This window comes from Phyllopteryx taeniolatus, chromosome 11 (assembly GCF_024500385.1).
Source record: "Phyllopteryx taeniolatus isolate TA_2022b chromosome 11, UOR_Ptae_1.2, whole genome shotgun sequence".
Classification (NCBI taxonomy): Eukaryota; Metazoa; Chordata; class Actinopteri; order Syngnathiformes; family Syngnathidae; genus Phyllopteryx; species Phyllopteryx taeniolatus.
In genome coordinates, this window is record NC_084512.1 from 16,908,324 (window position 1) to 16,934,281 (window position 25,958).

The 25,958-nt window shown below is 40.0% G+C and overlaps 1 protein-coding gene across 5 annotated transcripts in view; it reads right to left on the reverse strand.

Annotated features, from left to right (window-relative positions):
* Positions 1-3,433: 3,433 nt before the first annotated feature.
* hpse2 (heparanase 2) overlaps positions 3,434-25,958 on the reverse strand; it is a 66,860-nt gene continuing 44,335 nt past the window's right edge. Inside the window, exons 7-12 of one of the 5 annotated variants that reach the window (XM_061790309.1) lie at positions 22,376-22,469; positions 21,380-21,486; positions 21,125-21,239; positions 11,969-12,114; positions 9,130-9,276; positions 3,434-4,709 (exon numbers count right to left, since the gene is read on the reverse strand). In XM_061790309.1, coding sequence (XP_061646293.1) covers positions 4,673-4,709; positions 9,130-9,276; positions 11,969-12,114; positions 21,125-21,239; positions 21,380-21,486; positions 22,376-22,469 — 646 coding nt within the window. In that variant the 3' untranslated portion in view covers positions 3,434-4,672. Of the gene's footprint in view, positions 5,061-6,064; positions 7,088-9,129; positions 9,277-11,968; positions 12,115-21,124; positions 21,240-21,379; positions 21,487-22,375; positions 22,470-25,958 lie in introns of those variants that run through there. The other 4 variants (XM_061790310.1, XM_061790308.1, XM_061790312.1 and 1 more) reach the window with 4 other exon arrangements.

The following is a 25,958-nucleotide window of genomic DNA, read 5'->3' on the forward strand; positions in this document are numbered from 1 at the left end:
TAGTATGAAAAAGACCTCTTAGGTCATAAAAATAAAACAATCACATGAAACTAAGGTAACTCAGCATGCCTTCTGGCGCAAACTGGTTCACTGCACACAATTCATAACCTCGAAACATTATACAGTTACAGGGACCGAGCCCTTCCACTAATATGCCTAAGAAGGTTTCAAATTACCTATAGAGGTCGCATGATGATGTCAAAGCACAACATGAAGCTCCTGAATTTATTCCAACATAATTGCTTGGCAACAACAAGAAGGCTTCAAAGCAATAGTACGAGTCCTGGAATTTTCCTAAAATGGCTGCTTCAAAACAAAATGGATGACTTCCTCCTCAATTTCATGCATATGTCCTTCAGACGGTTCTTGATTCCTTTTCTTGATTCACCAAATTCCATCTCAGTTGGTGAAATTTCAGTCGTAGGCGACTTTTCAAGTTGTGGGCAGGTCATATTGGGAGTTGTGATCGGGACCCCTAAAATGCAGAAATTTTCACCAGATGTTGTTGGGCAAGCTGAGGCTACTCAAAAAGATGATTCATTTGTTGGAATAATAATTCTGCCTGGTGCTCAGGCCCTCTTGCGTGACAGCACCTTCATGGTGCATGGGAGGTGGTGGGGGGCTGTTGTCCAGGGCGGCCCCTCCAACTGTTTATATTCTGTGATCAGCCAGGAGACAAGCAAGGCCCCCCTCGCCCTCTTAGCCAGCTTGGAGGATTTCAGCATGTTTACTCAGTATATACAGGAGTAAGAGCAAACAAGAGCCTGGCTTCCCAGAACACTGACGGAGCCGATTAGACGTTGGCCTAAACGTGGAACTCAGTGCACTCAGGAACCGTTTTAAGCCTAGCAAGGTTAATGAAACATAAATGTTTACTTCTCTGCTCCGCTCAAAAAGCCAAGCATACATTCCGCACTCAATATTTTGATACAACACAGATTTGTGTTGCCATGAAAAATAAAAAAGAACGTGAATGCTAACTATGATTAACTCATGGAGATATTTTGTGGTTATGATGTACAGTATTGAAATCTTTTTAAACAATGTCTGAACTTTGAAAAGAAAAAAAGTCCATCCAACAGGGTTCCCACGGGGAAAAATACATGTCAACAACGTATGCATAACCTCAAAATGCAAGGCCTTTTTTTTTTTTTTTTTTTTTTTTTAACCAAACAAAAGTTTGAAGAAAGTCATTTCTGGAAAAAGCACAGTAACAAAGGAAAAGGGAATCATATTGGTGGTGTCATAGCGGAATTTATTAAATTAATAGTGGAAACAATGGACATTAATTCCAATTGGCTAACATTAAGAATAATTGTAAGGTAATTTCTAAGCCACACTAAACCCATGACATGAAGGAAAAGAGAAATAAACTGAGTGTTGACTGCAGTTTTTCCACAGAATATCAGACTTAAAGTTCATTATTAAATAAATATAAAACTTGGTTTATATTAAGAGTAATTGTAAGGTAATTTTTAATCAACCAAAAGCCAGAAGAAGTCATTTCCACGATGGGCACAATACAATAAAATAAAAGGGAATCATATGTGATGGTGTTTGTTTTTCTGGCATACCAAACTTAAAACATTAATTTAAAAAAATAACTAATTAATAAACAAAATACTGGACAAATAAAATCAGAGTACATTAAGTGAGGTAAGTGTCATTAATTAATTAAAAGCTGGGGGGGGGGGGGGGATAATAAGGTCCATATGACAAGTGCCTTTGGATAACCTTGAATGTAATTTGGTGCCATATAACTAAAGGAGAGCCAAATTGAAACGTGCCTTAAAAATAGATCGGGACTTGCCCTCCATATAGCCGCCCCACTTCAAACGTAAATAGGCTGCCAGCACTTTAAACCAACTTTGACAGATGATCTCAAACAATTTTCTTGAAAAATCAGTTCGTTTCAGAGTACTTAGCACACGGACATTCTCTGTTTTCTCATGAGATTTTAAAAAGAAATAAAGACTGCCTACGGTGGTGCGACTGTGGCAGCTTTCATTGCGATTGTATAAGATGCCTGGCTTCAGTGTTAACCACCCTCACATTGTGTCAACACTCTTGGCCTGTTAGAAATTTAGTGTGCACCTTGTAAAAACTTTAAAACATCACACACATATAAACACGCTACCGTTTGATCTCAAGTGACCACCACATGGCTGCTAGTTAGCAGCTAGCACAAGAAGCTAACACAGCAGACAATATCTTCACTCAATCTTGCTTCTTGTCAAACAGCACAAAAAGATGGACTCACATGCTCAACTATAATCTGCTCTTAGTAAAAAACAAAGAAAAACTATCAAGGCACAAAATCAGGAAGTCAAGACCGCAGAAACGGCGCTAAACATCACTTGACAGCGATGGCAGATTTTGGCATGTTCGACATGTATGGCCGTAATTGGTAATTGGGTGGTAATTGCGCCCCAACTCCCCTTGAATCATTTTCTACCTAATTTGGTTTTCTGACCTGTTAACATTTCCGTTTGGATGGTGAATTTGTGCCCCATTGTTGATACTACTTACGGTTACTTCCATCTCTGCATGTGCTCCTTTTAGAAACATTGATTGACACAGATCCATACCGTATTATGAAGAATAGGCTACTAATGTGGAGCATAATCCCCAGCACTATTTTACAACATGCCACTATGCACGCTGGGAAGTTTCATTTGGGGGAAGTTAACGCTGGGCATCCCAGCACACCTAGCGGCATTTGTAGATATAGTAGTTGTAGCTAATTATGTGTATGTGCAATGATTTGTATTGGTTTGTTCTGTTACCATCCATCAATTTTCTTTACCGCTTATCCTCACTAGGGTCGCGGGCGTGCTGGAGCCTATCCCAGCTGTCTTCGGGCAGGAGGCGGAGTACACCCTAAACCGGTCGCCAGCCAATCGCAGGGCATATATAGATAAACAACCAGTCGCACTCATATTCACACCTACGGGCAATTGAGAGTCTCCAATTCATGCATGTTTTTGGGATGTGGGAGGAAACCGCAGTGCCCGGAGATAACCAACGCAAGCACGAGGAGAACATGCAAACTCCACACAGGTGGGGCCGGGATTTGAATCCCGGTCCTCAGAACTGTGAGGCAGATGTGCTAACCATTCTCCACCACGGCGCCTTGTTCTGTTACCCTAATTCTAATTGTTTATTTCTGTTGATGTATTGTTATCGTTTTACCAACATATTTAAAAAAAAATATTCAATACATTTTAAAGAAAGAGGTAGTAAAAATAAAGTCTGCTCCGATGTATTTTTTCATCGTGTTTTTGGGGCACCAAAAGGAGGGTTTAGTACAGGGTGCCATTAAAGTTTCATGTTAAATTTTTCTCACCACAGTCAGTTTTCAGACAAAAACAGTTAATCCTTTAATGCTGGCTGAAATTAGGTCTATTGAGGTGTGTTAGAAATACGCATCAAGAATAATAATTTCTGACCATGTGAGATGATAAACCATTGTAATTGTCCCAAAAATTAGAATTGTTGTCATTGAAATGTAGGTGTAACACATTAAAAAAACAACAACAAAAACTCTAGCAACTTGTATATATTTTTATTAAGTCACAAATTTGTCTTCTTCTTTTTTTTTTCTTTTTTTTTTCTTTTTTTTTTTACAAAAAATACACTTATAAAAATCAAAAATCACACTTCATATAATAAAATGTTTTTCAAAAAATATGAACACCTTCATTAGAAATATTTTACACATAAAGAGCTTTGGAATTGAGCAATAACGTCAATGCTATTAGCCTGTTTGAGTTAATAGCCAACAAGCATGATGCATAATGATGCATGGATTTATCAATAGGAGATATTTGCTAAGATATAAGCAAATATATGTTGATTTCATAATAGGGTTGGTTAAATGTTGGTTAGAAATGTTGCCAATGACTTGGAATATGCATTCTTACCACCTCAGGCGAAACAAAACATAAAAATACAGCAAAGCAATCATATAAATAAATGTATAGTGAACAAGTGAAGCTCAACATGTATTTTCTCTTATGTACATAACAAATATTCACACAAACCCAAATCAGAAAGATGGAACAATAGTACATAATTCGGCAGCATTTTCACACAAAACAAAACCCTATGCATGAGTTGTGACCAATAAAAACATTCAAAGAAAACACAGTGGCCAATGGTCATTGTCAGAATGTGGTGAAGATATCAGGTTAAAATAAACCTCTAAAATGTTTTCTTCAGTTCTGTGTCTAAAGATAAACTTAACTTTGAAAATGGATGCAGTTAAATCCTGGTACAGTGGAACGTCCAAAGTTGAACACAAGCTATTTCCTGGTGCTGGTTGACTTCCCAGTTGTTATAATTTCAAAACAATCTGTCCCATAGGAAATAATATAAGTGAATTCATTTGTTTTAGGCTCAGACTTTACAGGCAAGTCTAACACTTTATTGAATTGCTCACAGTTTGAAGTAAGAAAAATTTAATGTGCTACATGCTATTTACATTAAAATTGAAAAAAATAAAAGAATTCTTGAATTCTATGGTTATCATCACACACACAAAAATATGAACTAAAGTCAAAGAAAAAACAAAGCACACTTGTGGAGTTTTCCTGGTTTAGATGCTCACTGAACTTATGTCAAATGAGAAATTCGCTTGAGTTTTGAGGAATATTTTGGTTGCATTTCAACTTCAGATGTTCCACTGTACTCTGCTGTCCTGTCTCCAGCTGTGGGGGCGCACAATAAAAACAAAATAAATTACTATAGTCATGTCTTGGAATTTCTGTAAATATGAAACACAACTTGCAAGGCAGCAGTCCCCAACCTTTTTTGCAAAATGGATCAGGACCAGTTACACGCAGAACCATGATTCCACGGACCAATAGGTGTCTATTCTTTTTTGGGGGTGATCAACTCCCACTTATGACAAAAGACAATAAAGTGCACAATACATAATTGATTTAGTCTATTACCATAATGATGGCTAAACATGTTTAATATATTACAACTCAGCATATTGCAGAATTAGTGGGTGCCCTGTTTTACGCTCTCATCTGGAGGTGAAAGGCCTGTTTCCCCTGAAACGGAATTAAAAAAAAAAATTACATAAAAAAAAAAAATATTAGCAGTATATAACAATCTACAGTATGTCATGAATGTGTTACGCCCTGTAACGATGCAGTATCGAAACCGTAAATCACGACTAAGACACGAGCCTGGGTTGCATATGAGCTCACAGTGTTATTAGCAAACTGAATTTAATTAATAATATTGTTATTATTTTGAGTTCATTTAAAAAATATAAGCCTAGATTGAAGATACATTTCTTCGGCAAGCCTCCTCCATGTGACTACTTTTTCTGCTGACAGTCACCTGACGGGTGTGAGCAAAACTGGGGCTACGGCTAATGCTAGTTCTGTTCAGCTACGCGAAACAAAGAGAATGAGAGCAAGACACATGGCTAGTACAACCAATAACCCTAAAATTGTGGACCCTCCAAGGTCATTTAAGTAAGCAATATGGAAGCATTTCGGCTACTCGTTTGGGTAGAGAGATGGAAATCGCTTCGTCGACAAAACTGCTTGCTTACTTGCTGTAAGTGGTTCAAAAAATCTTCCCCAAGACACATCGAACATGTTACTGCACCTTCACAGACACCATCCCGAAATTACTTAAAAGCGGAACGGAAGAAAACAAAGGCCCTTGACAAACTTTTATTTATTACAATTAATAAATTATATATATTATAAATGTAATAAATATATAATTGTTATGAATAAATATTTATATTCATCTATTTAAAAAAAAATCTAATTGTGAATTTTACCATGGGTCAGAAATCGAGATCCAAATCGAACATCAACTTTGGTGTATCGATACAGCCCCAGAACGTGCCATTTAAAACTACATTTAAAAAAAAAAGGACTACAGTATTCTCCAGAAATGCAGAGAAATGGCAGGAACCCAAGCAGAGGTGGCGGAGTTTACAAGTCAATAGCTTTTCTGAATCTATGCACAGATTCACACAACTTTGTGATCACGTCAGCGTCTACTGGAATGCCAAGTGGATGCCTTCAACACATAATGTAAGATCATCTTTAATACTGCGCAAGGAACTCAATCACAAAATGTAGTCTCCACACTGTATCAACTATTTACATGATTTGGTGTTGCTTGAGTATATGAGGAAATGCTATAATGTATTCTGGGGCTTTATTTTATTTTTTTATTTTTTTTCAGTGTTATTACTGTATGAAATGGTCCACGGTCCAGAGGTTGGGGACCCCTGTTGGTGAATGGAAAGTTACTGGACAAGAAAGTGAAAAGGGCTCAGTGCAGCTCTTGGTAAAGTGGGGCAGAGGATCAATAAAGACCAGTATCCGAGGGGTAACCAACGTGGTACCTGTGGGCACAAGATAGTCCCTAAGGACCACATGAGCAGCCCACAGGCCTGCTCTAAAAATAGCTCTCCAGAGATGGGACATTCATTTCTTGATTTTGTGATCTCCTTAGGAATGTTGTAGAAGTGACCATTTGGAAATGTAAACACTTGCAGAGATTTATAGAAAAATAGTGTTGCATATTGATATTTATGTTTTTGACCTTGTTAAACCATTGTTGATAATTATTGTTAGAAATCCTCAACATATTTAGTGCCTTAAATGACTGTTGTTAATGAGTAATAGTAATGTATAATTACAGATAATTTGAGCAAATTTGTTATTTCAGGAATGTGTTTGAAACTGTTAGCCATTCCCATTAAATCAGTACCCGAAAAGTAGCTGTCAGTATCAAAAAGGTCGGTGACCCCTGGAGTATCCTGGTTTCTGATGTGCCCTTGAGGAAAGACGTTGCATACTGGTTGAAGAGCCCACAATGGAAGAAAGGTCAGAGTTTAGAGTATGAATTAAAAAAAAAAAAAAAAAAAAGGGTTAGTCTGTGTTATCTTCTGCAGGCGTATGCATTAATGTTTTTGACGACGTAGAAGCCAATGGTCATGGGAGGCATGGCTATCGTCCGTCCTGCCCGTAAAGTCTTTGGCTTCAATTCTGGGAATGTCTCATTGTCCAGCATTACCAGTCTCTCGCCGTTCAGCTGCACATGTCTGAGACAAGCAGAAGAAGAAGAGGAAGAAGAAGACATAACTGCTGTTTGACAGTGTACTCCAAAAAAAAACAGTCCGACGAAAGAAGATGATTCATGATGTTTGCTTTATTAATCCACTAAATGACTTGTACACTTAGGGGTGCTACTGCCTCTCTCATGAAATTCATTGAGTCAATATCAGTGGTCATAAAATGATAAACAATAGAAGGTCTGCGTCAAAAAACAGGAAAGCTATGAAGACGTTAAATTTATGCGTTCAACAACATTTGTGAAGATTTTACTTTAAGTTCTTTTTGTGACCCCTACCATTTTTCTTATTTATTTGTGTTTATTTATTATTTACATTTGTTGTTTATACAATATGTCTTTCAATGGAAGTATATTTCACTGTCTTTATTGTATTTGATATATTGTTTAAAAAATGTTTTTTTTTTTTTTTTTTTCAAAAAGCAATAATCGAAGGAAAACAGGAATGGAACTAGAGTATTCGACTTCTGTTACTTTTTTTTTGTTTATCATGGTGAAACACCAAGAAATTTTCAACAACAATATTGCCCTATTTGTAAATCTAAAGTCCTGTTTAAGTCTTAGTAGCTATATTTTTTTTACATACAGTATCTTGAATTTAAATATTAAATTAAAATAATTATTAACTGCTAAAGTCCTAATGCAATTGTTTTATTTAAATCTGAGCAAATGTTTTTCATGGAAATAAAATATTTAAACATATTTGTGAATTAATTTTTTAAATATATGTCCTGGAACATGTATTGAAAATGGTTAACAATCAATAAAGATGGAATTATTGAAATAAAAATACTTCATCATAAATACAACCATTTTCTGCTGATCCTGGAAAAAGTAAAAAACAAAACAAAACAGTTTTTGTCAAGACAAAATATCAGTATTTGAGTTTTACTTTTTGTATTCTTTATCACACTATATATGATTCTTTATAGTTTTTACAAATTGCAACTATACTAATTAAAACTTGGTATACTTTATGTAGTTGAGCAATTGTGCTGAGGAGTAACACCAGCATATTGCTCTTTTCACACAAAGGTGAAATCCAATTTAAAAGAAAAAAAAGAGCACCTGTGGAGGAATATTAAATTTGCCAAAGCTTTGATGTGACATATGAATGTGACCGCCATTACAAAAAAAAATAAAATAGAAAATACCACTACTCAGACAAATTTATAGATATCTGGTAGAAGAGCATTCTTCCTAAAAATGTGATCTAAAAGAAAATTCTTAAGTCCTGAGAAAAAGCTTTAGCTTGCTGTACTCTTTATGGCCTCACCATTGTGACACCTAAAAGATCCTTCACTGCTGCACCGTTGTTTATGGATAATGCCTGAGCCTCCATTAGGCTCGCTCATAAGTATCACATAGCACACACAGCAGCCAGAAGCACACGCACACATTATACATAAGTCCATACATTAAAGTAAGGAGAGACTAAAGAACAATTTACCCTAACTTTTAAATTAGGCAAATGACTAATGTAATAAAAATAAATCTAGGATGACTGTTTATTTCTTTAAACGTTAATTTTGAAAAATTGCAGTGCCATTAGTGCAACTTAACAGATGTTGGGTAATATTAAAGAAAGTGCTTTACTGATATGCTAAACCTTTTTGATCTTGTGTAGCATTTCATAAGTCCTCTAATGGTAATACTAAATTTACGCCGCAAAAAAATAAAATAAAATAATAATAATAATGGAACAAATGTTTATTATTATATATTATAAGCAGTTGTAGCTTCAATGCTTTGGGGCTGTTTTTATAACATTGTGGTTGGTTTAGAATGCTGGGCTGGATAAATTACAATTGTAGGTTCCTCACCCCTACTGTAAAAAAATACCCCTCAAGAATCATCAGAATAAACCTATTTTTTAATTAGTTTAGAATACAATAATATATCGGATCATTCTGATGTTATTAATCATTCAAAATAAATTCTTATTATTGAATAAATTCTTATCAATCATCTTTTTTGATCATGGTGTTGACGTGAGTATGCGTGTGTACTAACTTGGCTTTAAGTCCGTCGTTGCCGTCGGGCTGCAACAGGTATTGATGCACTGTCTTGTTACGTAGCGTGCCCGCCAACTTGATTTTCTTCCGCGAGCGATCTAGGTTGATGATGTAGATAGTGATGGAGCCTCTTACATAGTTGTGACTGGCGCAGTGAAGAAATTGACAACGTTACTCTTGTTTATCTGTTGCTACAGTCACAACATTAAAGGAGTACATGTATCTTTGTTCCAATCTGCAAGAGAGGCTTAGTTGTTATGCATGACCTTGCCTTGTAGAATACAAAAACATTCTTTATAATTAAATAAGACTAGAAATAGATGGCAGTCTTCCATAGCTTTATTATGAATTCCAATACAATTTAAGAGAAAGTTCTTGATCCATGCTTGATCAAGATGAGCAGTGAAGTACCACGGTGCCCAATTCTGTTATTCTTTACTATTTGAAGTCGAGAAACCTCATTTCAACTTGGAGGCGAAAGAGCAGGGGAGCGGAATTCACGACTGACAGCATTTGGTCCGACTTAAACATGAACAGAGGAACTCCTATAAAAGTTCAACTGATAAATTGTAAGATATAATAAAAAACATTTGTTCGATCGTTGCATCATATTTTTTCAGCAAGGCCATCTGAAGACTTAAAAAAAAATTAAATGATGAAATGCATACCCCCCGACAGGAAAAAAGCTACAGAAAGTCAAAGGTCTGGTGTAGAGTGTGAATGTAACGGGCAACATGTCTTGGGTTACACAAACAACAGTGTTTGATTCAATGCATTGGGGGCACAATCTGATAGGGAGAGTGGCCAAAGATAAATAACTTGAACAGACGGATAAGACAAACATGATCAAATCTAATAAGGGCTGCAATATGAACACAAAGACAACAGTTCTAAGTGAGTACCACATGTCGGCTCAATGCTTTCCCTCTTCCAACATGGTTGCGTAACCTCCAAATTGCATTTCTACTTCTATATTTATTTTTATTATTGGCTACAGGGTGAGCCACGTATTTCATCAACCTTATGCCAGAAGAAGGCATAACAAGTAAGAGAACACAGTGTTTGGTTGTGTAAAAAAGAAATTGGGAGATGGAGGGAGAGATTATGACCTCTCAGACCATATAGAAGATGACATTTTCAGATCTCCATACGGGGAACATAAACATATGTTGTTAGTGTTTGATGTTGATGCATTGCTGGAAAAGTGAAAAAGAATGCTAACCGCTAAAAGGGTAGCGAATGCCAAGTATCTAATCCTTTTAAACCGCTGAGTGCTTGAGCATATTTATGCTGTGTGCTGTCTAACACAGTGCAGTCAAACCAGTGCCTTCTTGCAGCCTTTGTAATACTGCAACATGCCACAAATAAAGATAATGGAATTTGATCCAAGAGGGACTGTTACAACTACCTTTCTATGTACTGTACAACAGGGGTCCTCAACCACCGGGCTGCGGACCAATAGCGAGCCACCCAGAGACTGAACAAATAATATTGTCGTGACCTTGACACACACCGCCAACGTCACGATCCTCACCGGGTCGTCAGACAAGTTTATGACCTCTCCTATATTTTTAATCCATTGGACATAACAAAAAAATTAACATCAAACCAGTAGCATTTTGTGGTTGGCAAAACTCCATCAGGAACACATCATGCTAACAATCAGGTAGCAGCTTTGGCGTGCAGTACACAAAAACGTTAGTGAGCGGGGCCGTTTCTTTGGGAAAAGACATGAGGGGTGGTGAAGTGAAGCTACATTCAACTCTTCTAGCAGATTGAAAAATGCAAACGTGCCTTTAAGGTTCTAGTTTGTTGCTAGATGACTCACATGCACCAAAGACGCTTTGTGTAATATGTCACGACAGGCTTGCAAATGGTGCAATGAAGGAAAAAAACCTCTTCGGTACATGGAGCCCAAGCACCTGGTATTAAAAGACAAGCCTTTGGAGTTTTTGGAAGGAATAAAAGATTACCTTGAGAAAAATTTGAGTGGCCGTAATGGTGAGTTGTATAATAATCCTCTGTTTTCATTTGTTTCCAAGCCGGTCTGTAAAAATATGCCTTTAAGTGAAACAGCTTTGTGGCGCAAAAAATGTTGGAGACCGCCGCTGTATAATATAACTCTAGGTCGTACTGGCCATGGCTATCTCACACACACCAGGTGACTTGCTGTAAGCAACTATTTCAACTATCTACAGACATGAAATGTAACCTCATCATTAAATTGGTTATGCAACTTCAGCCCGTTTACCACCTCAACCATCTTACCTGTGTAGGGCTTGAACATTCTTCTAGCCTGTAAGTGAGCCCTATCGGGAGTAAAGGTGGTAAATCTAGCCTGGTGCTGACAGCCCTCGGCCTGGGTTAAATGATAACCTTGAACAGGCCATGGTGGTACTCTTCACCTCCTCCCTGCACAGACTACCTTATTGTCCCACCCCCTCAAACGGACCCCTACAGCCAATCCGAGATGGAATAAAGACGTAGCACACATTTCAGCAACTCTTTGACAGCAGAGAGACAGAAGCCACAAACCTGATAAGTGATACCCGTTAAGTTTTATAGGGTCTAAATTGTGAATGTGCGGGTGTCTGAAGTCTGCTCATTTATGGGAAGTTGAGTAGGCCACCTGTGGACTTCGTTGTTCCCGCAGATGTCCTGAGCCTCACGTGTTAGCAGGAGGACACTAGGGCTGGTAATGAAGCAGCCATCTTTCAATCGGAATTCTCCGCAACATTCCCAAATGGATTCTTGCTCTGTTTTGTCAGCCTCAAATACCAAATTACTGTAACTTTGACATCGCTTGCTTTTGTGATTGTGAGTGTCAAAGCACGTACTTGGAGTAGCTGGTGCAATGGGCATAGATGCGCAGCTTGTCTCGTATGACTCGTCCTTTTTGTGGCTTCCTTTGCAGTCCAGCAACCCGCACGGCTAAGACCTTAGGCCCGACCAGACGCTTGAAGACCAGGGAGAACCAGTAATCCTGTAAAGGGCGATACATCACACACCATACATACTTTTACGATTTGTTCCCCCATATTATGTCATAATTGTTACTTTCATAGCTGGAGGTCTGTAAAAGTGTTTTTTTTTTTTTTTGGCAAAAGCCTAAATGGAAGTTATGTATGTGTCTCCCAAAATAAAACATGTGGGTCGTTTGACACTTAAAGCTAATTGGCCTGTGTAATACAACCCCAATTCCAATGAAGTTGAGACGTTGGGTTAAACATAAATAAAAACAGAATACATCCATCCATCCATCCATTTTCTACCGCTTATCTGAGGTTGGGTCGCAGGGGTAGTAGCTTTAGCAGGGACGTCCAGACTTCCCTCTCCCCAGCCACTTCATCCAGCTCTTCCGGGGGGGATCCCGAGGTGTTCCCAGGCCAAGCCGAAGGAAGTAGTCTCTCCAGCGTGTCTTGGGTCGTTCCCGGGGTCTCATCCCAGTGGGACGTGTCCCGAGCACCTCACCAGGGAGGCGTCCTAATAATCAGATGCCCCAGCCACCTCATCTGGCTCCTCTCGATGTTGAGGAGCATTGGCTCTACTCTGAGATCCTCCCGGATGACCGAGCTTCTCCCCCTATCACCAAGGGAGAGCCCGGACACCCTGCGGAGGAAACTCATTTCGGCCGATTGTATCCGGGATCTTGTTCTTTCGGTCACGACCCACAGCTCGTGACCATTGGTGAGGTTAGGAACGTAGCTTGACCGGTAAATCGAGAGCTTCGCCTTTCAGCTTAGCTCCTTCTTTACCACAACCGATCGATACAAAGTCTGCATCACTGCAGATGCTGCAACGATCTGCCTGTCGATCTCCCATTCCATTCTTCCCGCACTTGTGAACAAGACCCCAAGATACTTGAACTCCTCCACTTGGGGCAGGATCTCATCCCCGACCTGGAGAGGGCATGCCACCCTTTTCCGACTGAGGACCATGGTCTCACATTTGGAGGTGCTGATTCTCATCCGAGCCACTTCACACTCAGCTGCAAATTTCTCCAGCGAGAGTTGGAGGTTGTTGATGAAGTCAACAGAACCACATCATCTGCAAAAAGCAGAGATGCAATACTGAGGCCATCAAATCGGACCCCCGCTATGCCTCGGCTGCGGCTAGAAATTCTGTCCATAAAAGTTATGAACAGAATCGGTGACAAAGGGCAGCCTTGGCGGAGTCCAACCCTCACTGGAAACGACTCCGACTTACTGCCGGATATGCGGACCAAACTCTGACTCCGGTCGTACAGGGACCGAACAGCCCGTACTCGGTACCCCATACTCTCGAAGCACCCCGCACAGGACCCCCCGAGGAACATGGTCGAACGCCTTCTCCAAGTCCACAAAACACATGTAGACTGGTTGGGTGAACTCCGATGCACCCTCGAGGACCCTGTCAAGGGTGTAGAGCTGGTCCACTGTTCCACGGCCAGGTCGAAAACCACACTGCTCCTCCTGAATCTGAGATTCAACTTCTCGATGGACCCTCCTCTCCAGCACCACTGAATAGACCTTACCAGGGAGGCTGAGGAGTGTGATCCCCCTGTAGTTGGAACACACCCTCCGGTCCACCTTTTTAAAAAGGGGGACCACCACCCCAGTCTGCCAATCCAGAGGAATTGTCCCCGATGTCCACGCGATGTTGCAGAGGTGTGTCAACCAGGACAGCCATACAACACCCAGAGCCTTGAGGAATTCCGGGTGAATCTCATCCACCCACGGGGCCTTGCCACCGAGGAGCTTTTTAACCACCTCAGTGAACTCAACCCCAGAGATAGGAGAGCCCACCTCAGAGAACCCAGACTCTCCTCCCTCATGGGAAGGCGGTTCAGTGGAATTGAGGAGGTCTTCCAAGTATTCTCCGCACCGGCTCACAACGCCCTATCCCCACTATACACAGTGTCGATGGTGCACTGCTTTCCCCTCCTGAGACGCCGGATGGTGGACCAGAATTTCCTCAAAGCCGTCCGGTAGTCTTTCTCCATGGCCTCACTGAACTCCTCCCATACCCAAATTTTTGCTTCAGCGACCACCAAAGCTGCATTCCGCTTGGCCAGCCGGTACCCATCAGCTGCCTCAGTAATCCCACAGGCCAAACAGGCCCGATAGGACTCCTTCAGCTTGATGGCATCCCTCACCGTTGGTGTCCACCAACGGGTTCGGGGATTGCTGCCACGACAGGCACCGACCACCTTACGGCTACAGCTCCGTCGGCCGCCTCAGCAATGGAGGCGCGGAACATGGTCCACTCGGACTCGATGCCCCCGCCTCCTCCGGAACATGAGCAAAGTTCTGTCGGAGGTGGGAGTTGAAACTCCTTCTGACAGGGGATTCCGCCAGACGTTCCCAGCAGACTCTCACAATACGCTTGGGCCCGCCACGTCGGACCGGCATCTTCTCCCACCATCGGAGCCAACTCACCACCAGGTGATGATCAGTTGACAGCTCCGCCCCTCTCTTCAACCGAGTGTCCAAGACATGCGGCCGCAAGTCCGATGACACGACCACAAAGTCGAACATCGAACTACGACCTAGGGTGTCCTGGTGCCAAGTATACGTGTGGACACCCTTATGCTTGAACATGGTGTTGGTTATGGACAATCCGTGATGAGCACAGAAGTCCAATAACAGAACACCGCTCGGGTTCTGATCGGGGGGGCCGTTCCTCCCAATCACGCCCTTCCAGGTCTCACTGTCATTGCCCACGTGAGCATTGAATGATGGAGTCCCCAGCGGGAGCGCTCTCCAGCACCCCCTCCTAGGACTCCAAAAAGGGTGGGTACTCTGAACTGCTGTTTGCTGCATTGGCACAAACAACAGTCAGAACCCGTCCCCCCCACCCGAAGGCGGAGGGAGGCTACCCTCTCGTTCGCCGGGGTGAAACCCAACATACAAGCGCCGAGCCGGGGAGCAATAAGTATACCTACACCTGCTCGGCGCCTCTCACAGTGGGCAACTCCAGAGTGGAAGAGAGTCCAACCCCTCTCGAGAGGACTGGTCCCAGAGCCCAAGCTGTGCGTGTAGTCTGACTATATCTAGTCGGAATTTCTCGACCTCACACACCTGCTTGGGCTCCTTCCCTGCCAGAGAGGTGACATTCCACGTCCCTAAAGCCAGCTTCTGTAGCCGGGGATCAGAACGCCAAGATCCCCGCCTTCGGCCACCGCCCAGCTCACGCTGCACCCGACCCCTATGGTAGTGAGCCCATGGGAAGGGGGACCCACGTTACCCTTTCGGGCTGTGCCCGGCCGGACCCATGGGTGCAGGCCCAGCCACCAGGCGCTCGCCTTTGAGCCCCACTTCCAGGCCTGGCTCCAGCGGGGGCCCCGGTGACCCGCGTGCGGGCAAGGGAAACCTGAGTCCATTTTTTGTCGTCATCAAAAGGGTTCTTTGAGCCGTGCTTTGTCTGGTCCCTCACCTAGGACCTGTTTGCCATGGGTGACCCTGCCAGGGGCATAAAGCCCCAGACAACTTAGCTCCTAGGATCATTGAAACACACAAACCCCTCCACCACGATAAGGTGACGGCTCAAGGAGAATACATCAAACAGAATACAATGATTTGCAAATCATGTTCAACCTATATTTAATTGAATACACTACAAAGACAAGCAATTTAATGTTCAAACTGATATACTTTATTGTTTTTAGCAAATAATCATTAACTTTGAATTTTATGGCTGCAACACTTTCCAAAAAAGCTGGGACAGGCGGCAAAAAAGACTGAGAATGCTCATCAAACACCTGTTTGGAACATCCCACAGGTGAACAGGCTAATTGGGAACAGGTGGGTGCCATGAGTGGGTATAAAAGGAGCTTCCCTGAATTGCTTCACAAGCAAAGATGGGGTGAGGTTCACCTCTTTGTGAACAAGTGCGTGAGAAAATAGTCGAACAGTTTAAGGACAATGTTCCTCAATGTACAATTGCAAGGAATTTCATCATCTACGGTCCATAATATCATCAAAAGGTTCAGAGAATCTGGAGAAATCACTGCATGTAAGCGGCAAGGCCGAAAACCAACATTGAATGCCCGTGACCTTCGATCCCTCAGGCGGCACTGCATCAAAAACCGACATCAATTTGTAAAGGATATCACATGAGCTCAGGAACACTTCAGAAAACCAATGTCAGTAAATACAGTTTGGCGCTATATCCGCAAGTGCAACTTGAAACTCTACTATGCAAAGCAAAAGCCATTTATCAACAACACCCAGAAACGCCGCCGGCTTCTTTGGGCCCGAGCTCCTCTCAGATGGATTGATGCAAAGTGGAAAAGTGTTTTGTGGTCCGACGAGTCCACATTTCAAATAGTTTTTGGAAATTGTGAAGGTCGTGTCCTCCGGGCCAAAGAGGAAAAGAACCATCCGGACTATTATGGACGCAAACTTCAAAAGCCAGCATCTGTGATGGTTTGGGGCTGTGTTAGTGCCAATGACATAGGTAACTTACACATCTGTGAAGGGACCATTAATGCTGAAAGGTCCATACAGGTTTTGAGAAACATATGCGGCAACATATGTTACAACAGCGTGGCTTCAGAGTAAAAGAGTGCGGGTACTAGACTGGCCTGCCTGCAGTCCAGACGTGTCTCCCATTGAAAATGTGTGCCGCATTATGAAGTGTAAAATACGACAACGGAGACCCCGGACTGTTGAACAGCTGAAGCTGTACATCAAGCAAGAATGGGAAAGAATTGCACATACAAAGCTCAGTTCCCAAACGTTTATTGAATGTTGTTAAAAGAAAAGGTGACGTAACCCAGTGGTAAACATGACCCTGTCCCAGCTTTTTTGGAACGTGTTGCAGCCATAAAATTCTAAGTTAATGATTATTTGCTAAAAACAATAACGTTTATCAGTTTGAACATTAAATATCTTGTCTTTGTAGTGTATTCATTTAAATATAGGTTGAACATGATTTGCAAATCATTGTATTCTGTTTTTATTTATGTTTAACACAACGTCCCAACTTCATTGGAATTGGGGTTGTACGTCACTTTTCATTTTTTTAAAACAAAATATTATGCTGATTCTTCTCAGTCATTGCAGTTCTCTCCACGGAGAACGCGGACTCAACACCTTTCCAAGAGCCCCTGAACAACATGTGTTCCTCAGGAAATTCCCATGCAATCCTGCATATGGCAACATTTAGGGGCTTCTTTTTTCCCAACCAGGCTTTAACTTAATTTGCTGCTGTATCATTGAAGGAACCAGAACATAGTATAGCAGTGGCCACGGGCAGAGGGACTCTTTGATTGTTTTACTGTATGTTGTGAAAAATAGACAGTAATGTATGTATGTATGTAGTATGTGATCTTACACAGTTCACACATGGTCTCGCAAGATGCTCAACGTGACCTTCTACTTCACTTATTTGATGTTAGTCAATCAAGTTACTACATGGAATATAGGCCCATTAACCTCTGGGGGAGATTGCAGTCGTTTTACTTTATAGTGTGCAAAGTTCTGGCAGCTTTTGTGATTATTGTATTAAATGTATGGACACAGGAAATGCATTGACCAATCATGTGCATTGGTGCCACAAGATACGACTCAGCCAATCAAATTGTTTTTTACAAAGCAGCGTTTGGCATGGAGCGAGTGGTTGTGCAAGGAATAAGGTAAAGGGTAAAAAAAAACAGTTAAGAAAATATTTTATCGTGAACTGGGGCTCTAGCTTTTGATTCAGGACCCCTGATTTTAATTGATAAGATAAAATTGATTGTTATGACGAAAAGAACATTTACATTACAATGACATAATGTTAAATGCAAAAGTACCTGTTTGACTTTATGACAGAGAGACAGCCGCCATCATGAGCTTCACATTTTACTGATGGACAGGTAGTAAACCACTAACATGTAATGTCCCTAGGGCGGTAAAACTACTACGACTACACCAAAGACCAACCAAATACCAGCTGCACGTCAAAAGAATGCACACAGACGATAAAATAGTGCACCTTAAGTGTTAAAGCAAAGAATGGGAAAATAAGTTGTGACGAATGGATTATTCTTCTATAAAAACAACACCAGGTGACAGTAGCACTCTCCAAACACCTTCCTCTGTATTATGTCTGTCAGGCTTCTTCAAAGGCCAGCAGTTTTATTTCTTTTACTATACAGTGGTTAACTTCTCTTTATTCTATTACGACTGTTAAGAAGGTTAAGATATTACTTAACATCATGTTAGTACTGGTTTTATGATGATGTTTTAAGCCTGGAACAAATAAATAATTGTTTTGAAATTCAACAACCAGCATGCAGTGGATTGCGTTCTACATTTGAGTTTCCAATGTAAACCTGCTCTCTTTTTCTCAAAACTCTGATTGACTTTCTACTGTAAAACTAGAATAATTAAGTTGGAATGCTGGCTTATAACAAGGAAAACATCATATTAGTTGTTGCTTTGGCAAACGTGGATCACATACGGACACCAATGTTATTAATGACAGACCGGCCCAGACAACTCAGGTTGTATCGCATGTGTTGCTTACAGTTACAGGTCAGTGATTAAATAATTTCAATTTCAAGACATGACATGACATTATAAAGCACAGCATATAGAGTAGACAGTAAATACTTTACATAGAGTTTGTGAGCTATGGGACTGTGAGGAGGTAAAATCAGGTTGCCTTGTTTACAAACTTTGATTGCTTACGTCAGAGCAATTAACTTGTCTGGTCATCATTGAAGTCAGAAAGGTAAAACGATAACATATACTGCACGCCTATGCCCAGTATCAAAACATGCAAGTGCTTGCTTTGAGTTTGACACCTGCGGTGGAGTAAATATATGGAAATTGGTAGTGAGTATTGGAGAGATGCCAGTCCACATCCTGAGCACTATGGAGATGCCCCTAGGCAACAAAACACCACTCTAGTCTGGTTTGCCACACCTTTGCCTGCAAGACCATTGGATTGTGTCGGTACATTTGCGTGAATTACATATAACAAAAATAACAGCGTGTAAAAGTGAAGGTCCCCTCTGGGAATTAATAAAGTATAGCCATAAAAAATTATGTGTTGACTTAACGCCACACGCTTGATATTTTGGCAGCTAAAATTGTACCTCAGATTACAATAACTGGGAATTTGCAAAGCACCCGCGGATGAAGACGACAGGAAGGAGGTGATTGGAAAGAAAGGAAAAAGAGAAGCGTGGGATAATTCCATATAAAGGGTACTCTAGAAGTGGTTGAGTCACTCAGTGATGTGGGAAGGGATTGGACATCTACTTTCCCTAAAGGGAAAAAAGGGCCAAGTCATAAATTTCTGGTCCACAGGACAGGTTGGCCCTGCAGTGAATTCTCTCAGCAGGTAGGCCAGCGCAGCCTTCACAAATCTAGCAACTTTAAAAGCATTGTGATCCTAGCGGGAGGCCAGCAGTCCAAGAAAAATAATAGAGATGCAGAAGAAATAAAAAATGAGGTAATTTTCATTGTTTATGGACTTATGGATAGCTGACGTGAGTCTCATAACGTTGTATCCAGTTTAAATAAAAAGGCACATTTTGAATATGGGTGTTGATCATTAACTGAATGACAGTAGTTGTTATGGAACTGGGATTTTGTATTGTCTAAGTCCATTCTTTGGCAATTTATGAAAGCTCAAAGACAACAAATGTCTTTTGTGTTTAATTGCGTGTCAAAGTAAATCTTTTTTATTTCGCTAAATATGAACCTAAATAACGTCAAGTACATTGGAAAGGTATCACTTTATAACTCTTCTAACTCATTTTTATCGCTCAGAAAAATGGTTTAAGACAGTGTTTCTCCACTTAAAAGGAAGAACTTGAACTACGAAATTAACAGTGACCTATGAGGAGCAATAAATGAACATTATAGCCATCATTCTACAGTTCTGTGCCAAATGAGTTACAGTAAATATTTCAGGTTAACACATTATTAAGAGGGTGAAACGGCATTTGTCCTCACCAGGTAGAAGAAATTAAATGGTGAAAAAAACGTACCTGTGATGAATTTGTATTATCTGAAATACAAGTACTCCATATTTCAGCATGTTGTTGGATATTTGCCTTACATGCTTGTGTATCTGAATCTCAGGTTGCATCTCTGTCAGCAGGCCAAAGGGATGCACAGAGAGAGGCACACAGTTGCGATGGGGGTTGAGGGGGGACAGTGACACTGTCCTGAGTTACTGACAAAGGGCTAAGGTTACATGGCATTTCGCCCCGCGTCTAACCACTCATCACTACTAAATGCCTTTCATCTCAGCTAATAGCTCCCACGGGAAAAACCAAGAGGTGCAATCCAGGAGCAGACTGGACTTGGTCTGGTAGAGAGAAGATCCTAAATTCTGTAGCTCCAAATTGTGAATCAACAAACATCTTGCTGGATTACGTTAGAATATGGGTCTGTAATTAAAAGTTCAAGTGGTCCAGTTCAGGAAAGGTTTCAGACAGAGGTCTATAAAACACAATGCAATGCATTTACTATACTTCTTTCCAAAATATTTTGCTGTCAAAAGTACTGCAACAATACTTTTTAAATACTAAGGTGGAAGGATTAATAACCACTTAAATGTATAGTATGTTAAATGCTCCAATTAAAAATAATATGCTTTTCAAAATGCCTGAAAATGGAAAAATAAAAGGTTTCAGTGTGAGCATTGTTAGGCTTCTGATATAAACAATTTGAGCCATTATTATTAACAACAACAAAGGTTTAATGCTTTTTCTCTGCTGTTTTCTTGTTCTATAGCATACATTAACTCTTTATATTATAATTATTATATTATATTATTATAATATGTGCAATTGGTACAGATAATATAGTAATAATCAAAAGAAGCTGTCCGAAAGTTGTTCAGGGTCAAACAAGACAACAGTAAATTCCCCAAAGGTTTTGCTTGTCAAATTACAAGCATTTGTCAAAAACATTCAGTTGGTCTGGGTCAGTATAGGAGCGCGTCTGGGTCCAGATGTGAACTGGCATTGGGCAATTGAGGACCTCTGCGTAATAAAATATATAACTTACTGGTAAAGGGTTAAAATGCTGGTCCACAAGATGCGTGTATCCGTAATCAAAGAATGAGTGACGCAAGACAACGTCAATTCCCTGAACAGCAGCCATTCCCAGCGTGTTAGCCCACCTGGCATATAAAACACATAATTTACTAAATAATAACAATGTGCTTACAATGTTGCTTAATCATATTTGTAATTCATTCATGATTGTGTCATACTGATAGTCCATCTCTCTGGAACCTATGATGCTAAGAATTTCACTAACAAGAAAGCAGCAGCGAATGTGTCTGAGAGATTATTGATGCCTCCTGACCACGCTGGACCCAGTCCACCGAGCCACACCTTCTTACCAGGTGTGTGTGTGCTCACCACCTGCCACAAAAAAGTACATAAACAGGTGTAAATACATCAATTTTGTACAAATGTGTTTTTGTGATAACTTCAAACAATATCATATTACAATTTATGAAAAGTGAAAGTGTAGTTTAAAATCAGGATTATCTTGAGGAAATGTGGTGAAAAGGCAAGGACCAAGAGAGAATGGGCGAAACAAACAGCGCACCGCAAAAACAAACAAACAATGATACACCCAAAACTGTGGCGCTATCACGTCAGTCTACTTTGAATGCTAATCACCATTAAAGATGCTGTGTCCTCACAACATAAGATCCTTTCCAATACTGCACCGGGATGTTACATGCTGAAAGACCCCACATTTAATTTACATGGTTTGGTGCTGCTCTTTTGGCTAGCATCCGCGTTCAAATAGGCCGAGCTCTTCCATGAGCGCCTTGTGTGAACAGTAGCCTCTATGAACTTGTAAGGTAATTACAGTTACTACCTTTTTTTCTGATGGGAATAGGAAGGCAGGCTCTTGGAGAACCGTGTCTATTTAGGGACAACCACTATATGAGGAAATATGGTTTTCACTAAAAAACATTTACGTATGAACATGATTTTGCAAGTAGAATAAGTTTAGTGTCCTAAAAGCTTAGACAGAAGTTTTTTTTATGCTGAGGTTTTACCCTCACCATAACCTTAAACTAAAAATAAGTCGGTAAACATTTTTTAAAAACGTGGTTAGTAAGGTTTATTTCACCCAAGGACAGTCTGACTAACCCACACATATATGAAACTAATGAATGCATATAAAGACCTAAAATACTCTACATACAAAAAGCACTCTCTTCATATTTCACTATGGAAATTCTTTAATTTAGTATGCAATCCATTGCAACCAACTTTCCAGAAATACCAGTACCTTGGCAACTTTAGTGATCTGTTCTCTCAGTGTATCCAACAAACGTGTTTTTAAGAAATCCTCCACTTTTTTCAGTCTGCCATCCTGGAAATAACTGTGGAACACATACAATTCAATTTTAAAAATAAATAAATAAAAAAATATCAAATTTCCAAGCATTATTTATTTATTTATGCATTTTAGAGTATTAATGAAGAGAATTTGAAGAAGTGAACTTTTTCATTGGACGTGGGGCAGGTTGATGACATTTCGACGGCTGATGCATAAACCACAACTATTTTGGACTGCAGTTTGGAGAACCAAAACATGTGTAAAATCACTTTCAGAGGTTGAAAGATGCCCTATTTCACAATGACTGCAATGAACGGGGACTAACAATCCAATTCTAAGCCAAATTGTGGGAGTGGGACATGATTTTGCAGTTGGAGGGAATGAGGTTTCAAATTGCAGCTAAACAATGCAAGAGCGATTCTATGTGTGTGTGTGTGTGTGTGTGTGTGTATGCAAGCGTGTGTGTGTTTGCAAGCAACATAATGTGGATACGTACACATGATTTTAAGACCCTACACTACACAAGCAGAAACACACACACAAACAGTGCCATAAACGTTTTTTTTTATGCCGTATCAAACAAATCATCTTGGAAAAACTTTTAACATATAATGCTGAAAAACATTTCAACACAATATAAAGAGCATTTAGTAATTTAAGTGTTATAATTGGCTTTAAATATCAATAGCCAACGTTTTATTCATTCTTTTTTGGGAAGCAAACATCCTCCCACACAGCTCACGTCACAGACAATGTGACTTTCCATCACCTTAACTAAATTTCACAACTTTTCGAGATTAATGATTTTAATATAAAATTACTTCTTTGTTTTCCAAACTTTATAAAAATGTAGTTCTTCTAGTGATAAATCGTTAGTCCTGTAGATGGTATTTTGTTCAATTTGTAAAAGACATGACTGTCATTCTAACCTTAATTTTAAGATTAAAAAGCATGATGATCTATTACAACATTTTTTATTAGCGTGATTGGTTTTGGATCACTAAAACAAACAATACACATCAAAACAAACCCAAAAGTTGGAAAAGAGCCTAATTGTGACAAATAATAAAATAAAAGATTTTTAAAAATGTTTTTACAACATGGTGGAATGATATGAAACAGCTGTATAGCATCATTTGTGATGTTTTTTTTGCGTTAAACATCCATCCATTTTCTGAGCCGCTTCTCCTCACTAGGGTCGCGGGCATGCTGGAGCTTATCCCAGCTATCATTGGGCAGGAGGCGGGGTACACCCTGAAATGGTTGCCAGCCAATCGCAGGGCACATACAAACAAACAACCATTCGCACTCACAGTCACACCTACGGGCAATTTAGAGTCTCCAATTAATGCATATTTTTGGGATGTGGGAGGAAACCGGAGTGCCCGGAGAAAACCCACGTAGGCACGGGGAGAACATGCAAACTCCACACAGGCGGGCCCGGGGATTGAACCCCGGTCCTCAGAACTGTGAGGCTGACGCTCTAACCAGTCACTCACCGTGCCGCCTGTGTTAAACAACTAAGTTGAAGTGAAAATGTTGAAAACATATTTTCAAAATGAAAAAAGAAAAACATAACTTTTGCTCATGGCTGTTTTGATATAAAATGAAAAAAAAAAAAGCATGTTTTTGCCAGATTAGCTTTTAAACTAAAATATGCAACAAATGTCATTTGGTAAGTTAGAACAGGAAAAGCCAATGTTATTTAAAATTGAGGAATTTATGCCCTGTCCAAACGCAGACAAAAGGTGAAACAAATTTGTTTATTTCGATTTGGTTGATTGGTTGGTCTATTTATTCTTCTTCTGCAGCACTCGGTCCACGGCTGTTGTTTTTAATGTGATTCATAAATATATTACAAGTACATTAGATATGTTTCCTTGGCAAAAAATTGTGGCTTCTCCTCACTCCCATGTGGACACCACTAATGCACTGCTGTCTGCAATTAGGGCTCATATGAATCGTGCTGTTCAGGGGCCTCCATACAGCAAATAGGAAGCAAAATTGTCCCGTTCACATTTTTTTGCTCATATTTTTTACAAGCCTCGACTCCAAAGTAGCAGTCAACACTTAACAAGTTCAGAGGGCCTAACTGGAGATTGGCCACTGATTGGGAGTTTCTTCTGCTTTCTGAATGATTTTTTAAAGGGCTATAACACAATGTACTTCCTGCAATAAATTGATGTTTGTCACAGTCATGAACTGACACAACCTTACTCCCAAAATTGCTGCCTTTGCAAACTGAATAGATAAATAAACTCATACAGGCCCAAGTCGATGCTTCAATATACCGTGACATTTCAAACGCCGTCACTTGCCCTAAAAACTGAACTAAAGTAGCGAAAATAGAACATTATTTGTGAGAAGAGGAGTGTGGGCAGTATAAGTTGTGTACTTTAGTAATCAAATGTTTTTTTGTGAATTTATTTGTTATTGATGCATTTTAGAGCCATTTGAAGTGCTCATTTCATGTTTTGTTTTGTTTCTTTTAAGAAAGTTTCACAAAGATTGCAGCCACTTATCACGTTGCATGATCTGTACATGACGTGCCTCAAAATTTTTTAGAATCCAAAACACAAAGAAAAAATAATTATTGCCTTTATTTTATAAAAACATACAATTTAGAGATGCATGCTTTTATTTGACTGCTGAAAATATATCTTAACACCACTCCCTTTACTGGTCAAAAGGTTAAAGCCTTTGACTTTTTTTTTTTTTTTTCTAACTCAAATCAAAGAAATCCAATACGTATGAAAAGGAGTGAAAATAGAGTTTGAAATACTGGAATACTATAATACTGGGAAATAATTCATATTTAAACAAAATATATAGAGACAGAAAAGTTGCCAGATGGACAAATTGTTCCAAATGTTAAATTGTAAAGTTAGAAAAAACTGTTAAGTCTCACGTGGAAAAAAAAGAGCACGACATTTGAAATCTACAAAATAAGTTATGGCAGCTGCAGTATAGTAAGTGGTCTCCAAGTTTATTAGTTTAGTTCTTCTAGTAGACATGAGCGCTTCTGTCATGCACAATGGTTAGATTGGAATCTGGAGCTCTAGTATAAAACTGGCTAATTGACAGAGCGAATGAGCTGGAACATATGGTTTGATTTTAACAGTGTGGGTGGTGTTTTTCTAAACCCTACTGACAAGCCCTTGCTCCTTCCGTTTCTTCTAATTAGATCTGACCTTAACCTCATTGACTGTACAATCACGCAAGGTATGTCATGCTGCATACACACGTGTGCAAAGAGAAGGAACTTTGACAGATTTGTATGCATTCCTGCAATGTGTGCAATAGATAAATGACAGGTGTTACTAATTTAACACATACTGTAGGTTGTTTTTCCAGTCCCCCAATGCGCACAGTTCTTCACAATGTGCTTCAATCTCTCAGTAATAGTGTGGATATGTCTGGCTACTAGAAGATCTTGCACAAAATGTAGAAGGAAAAGAAACAAAAAAAACAAACATGACCTGTGCCTTTTGATTTATGATTACTTCAGGAGGGTATCTTCCAGTTTGAGGAA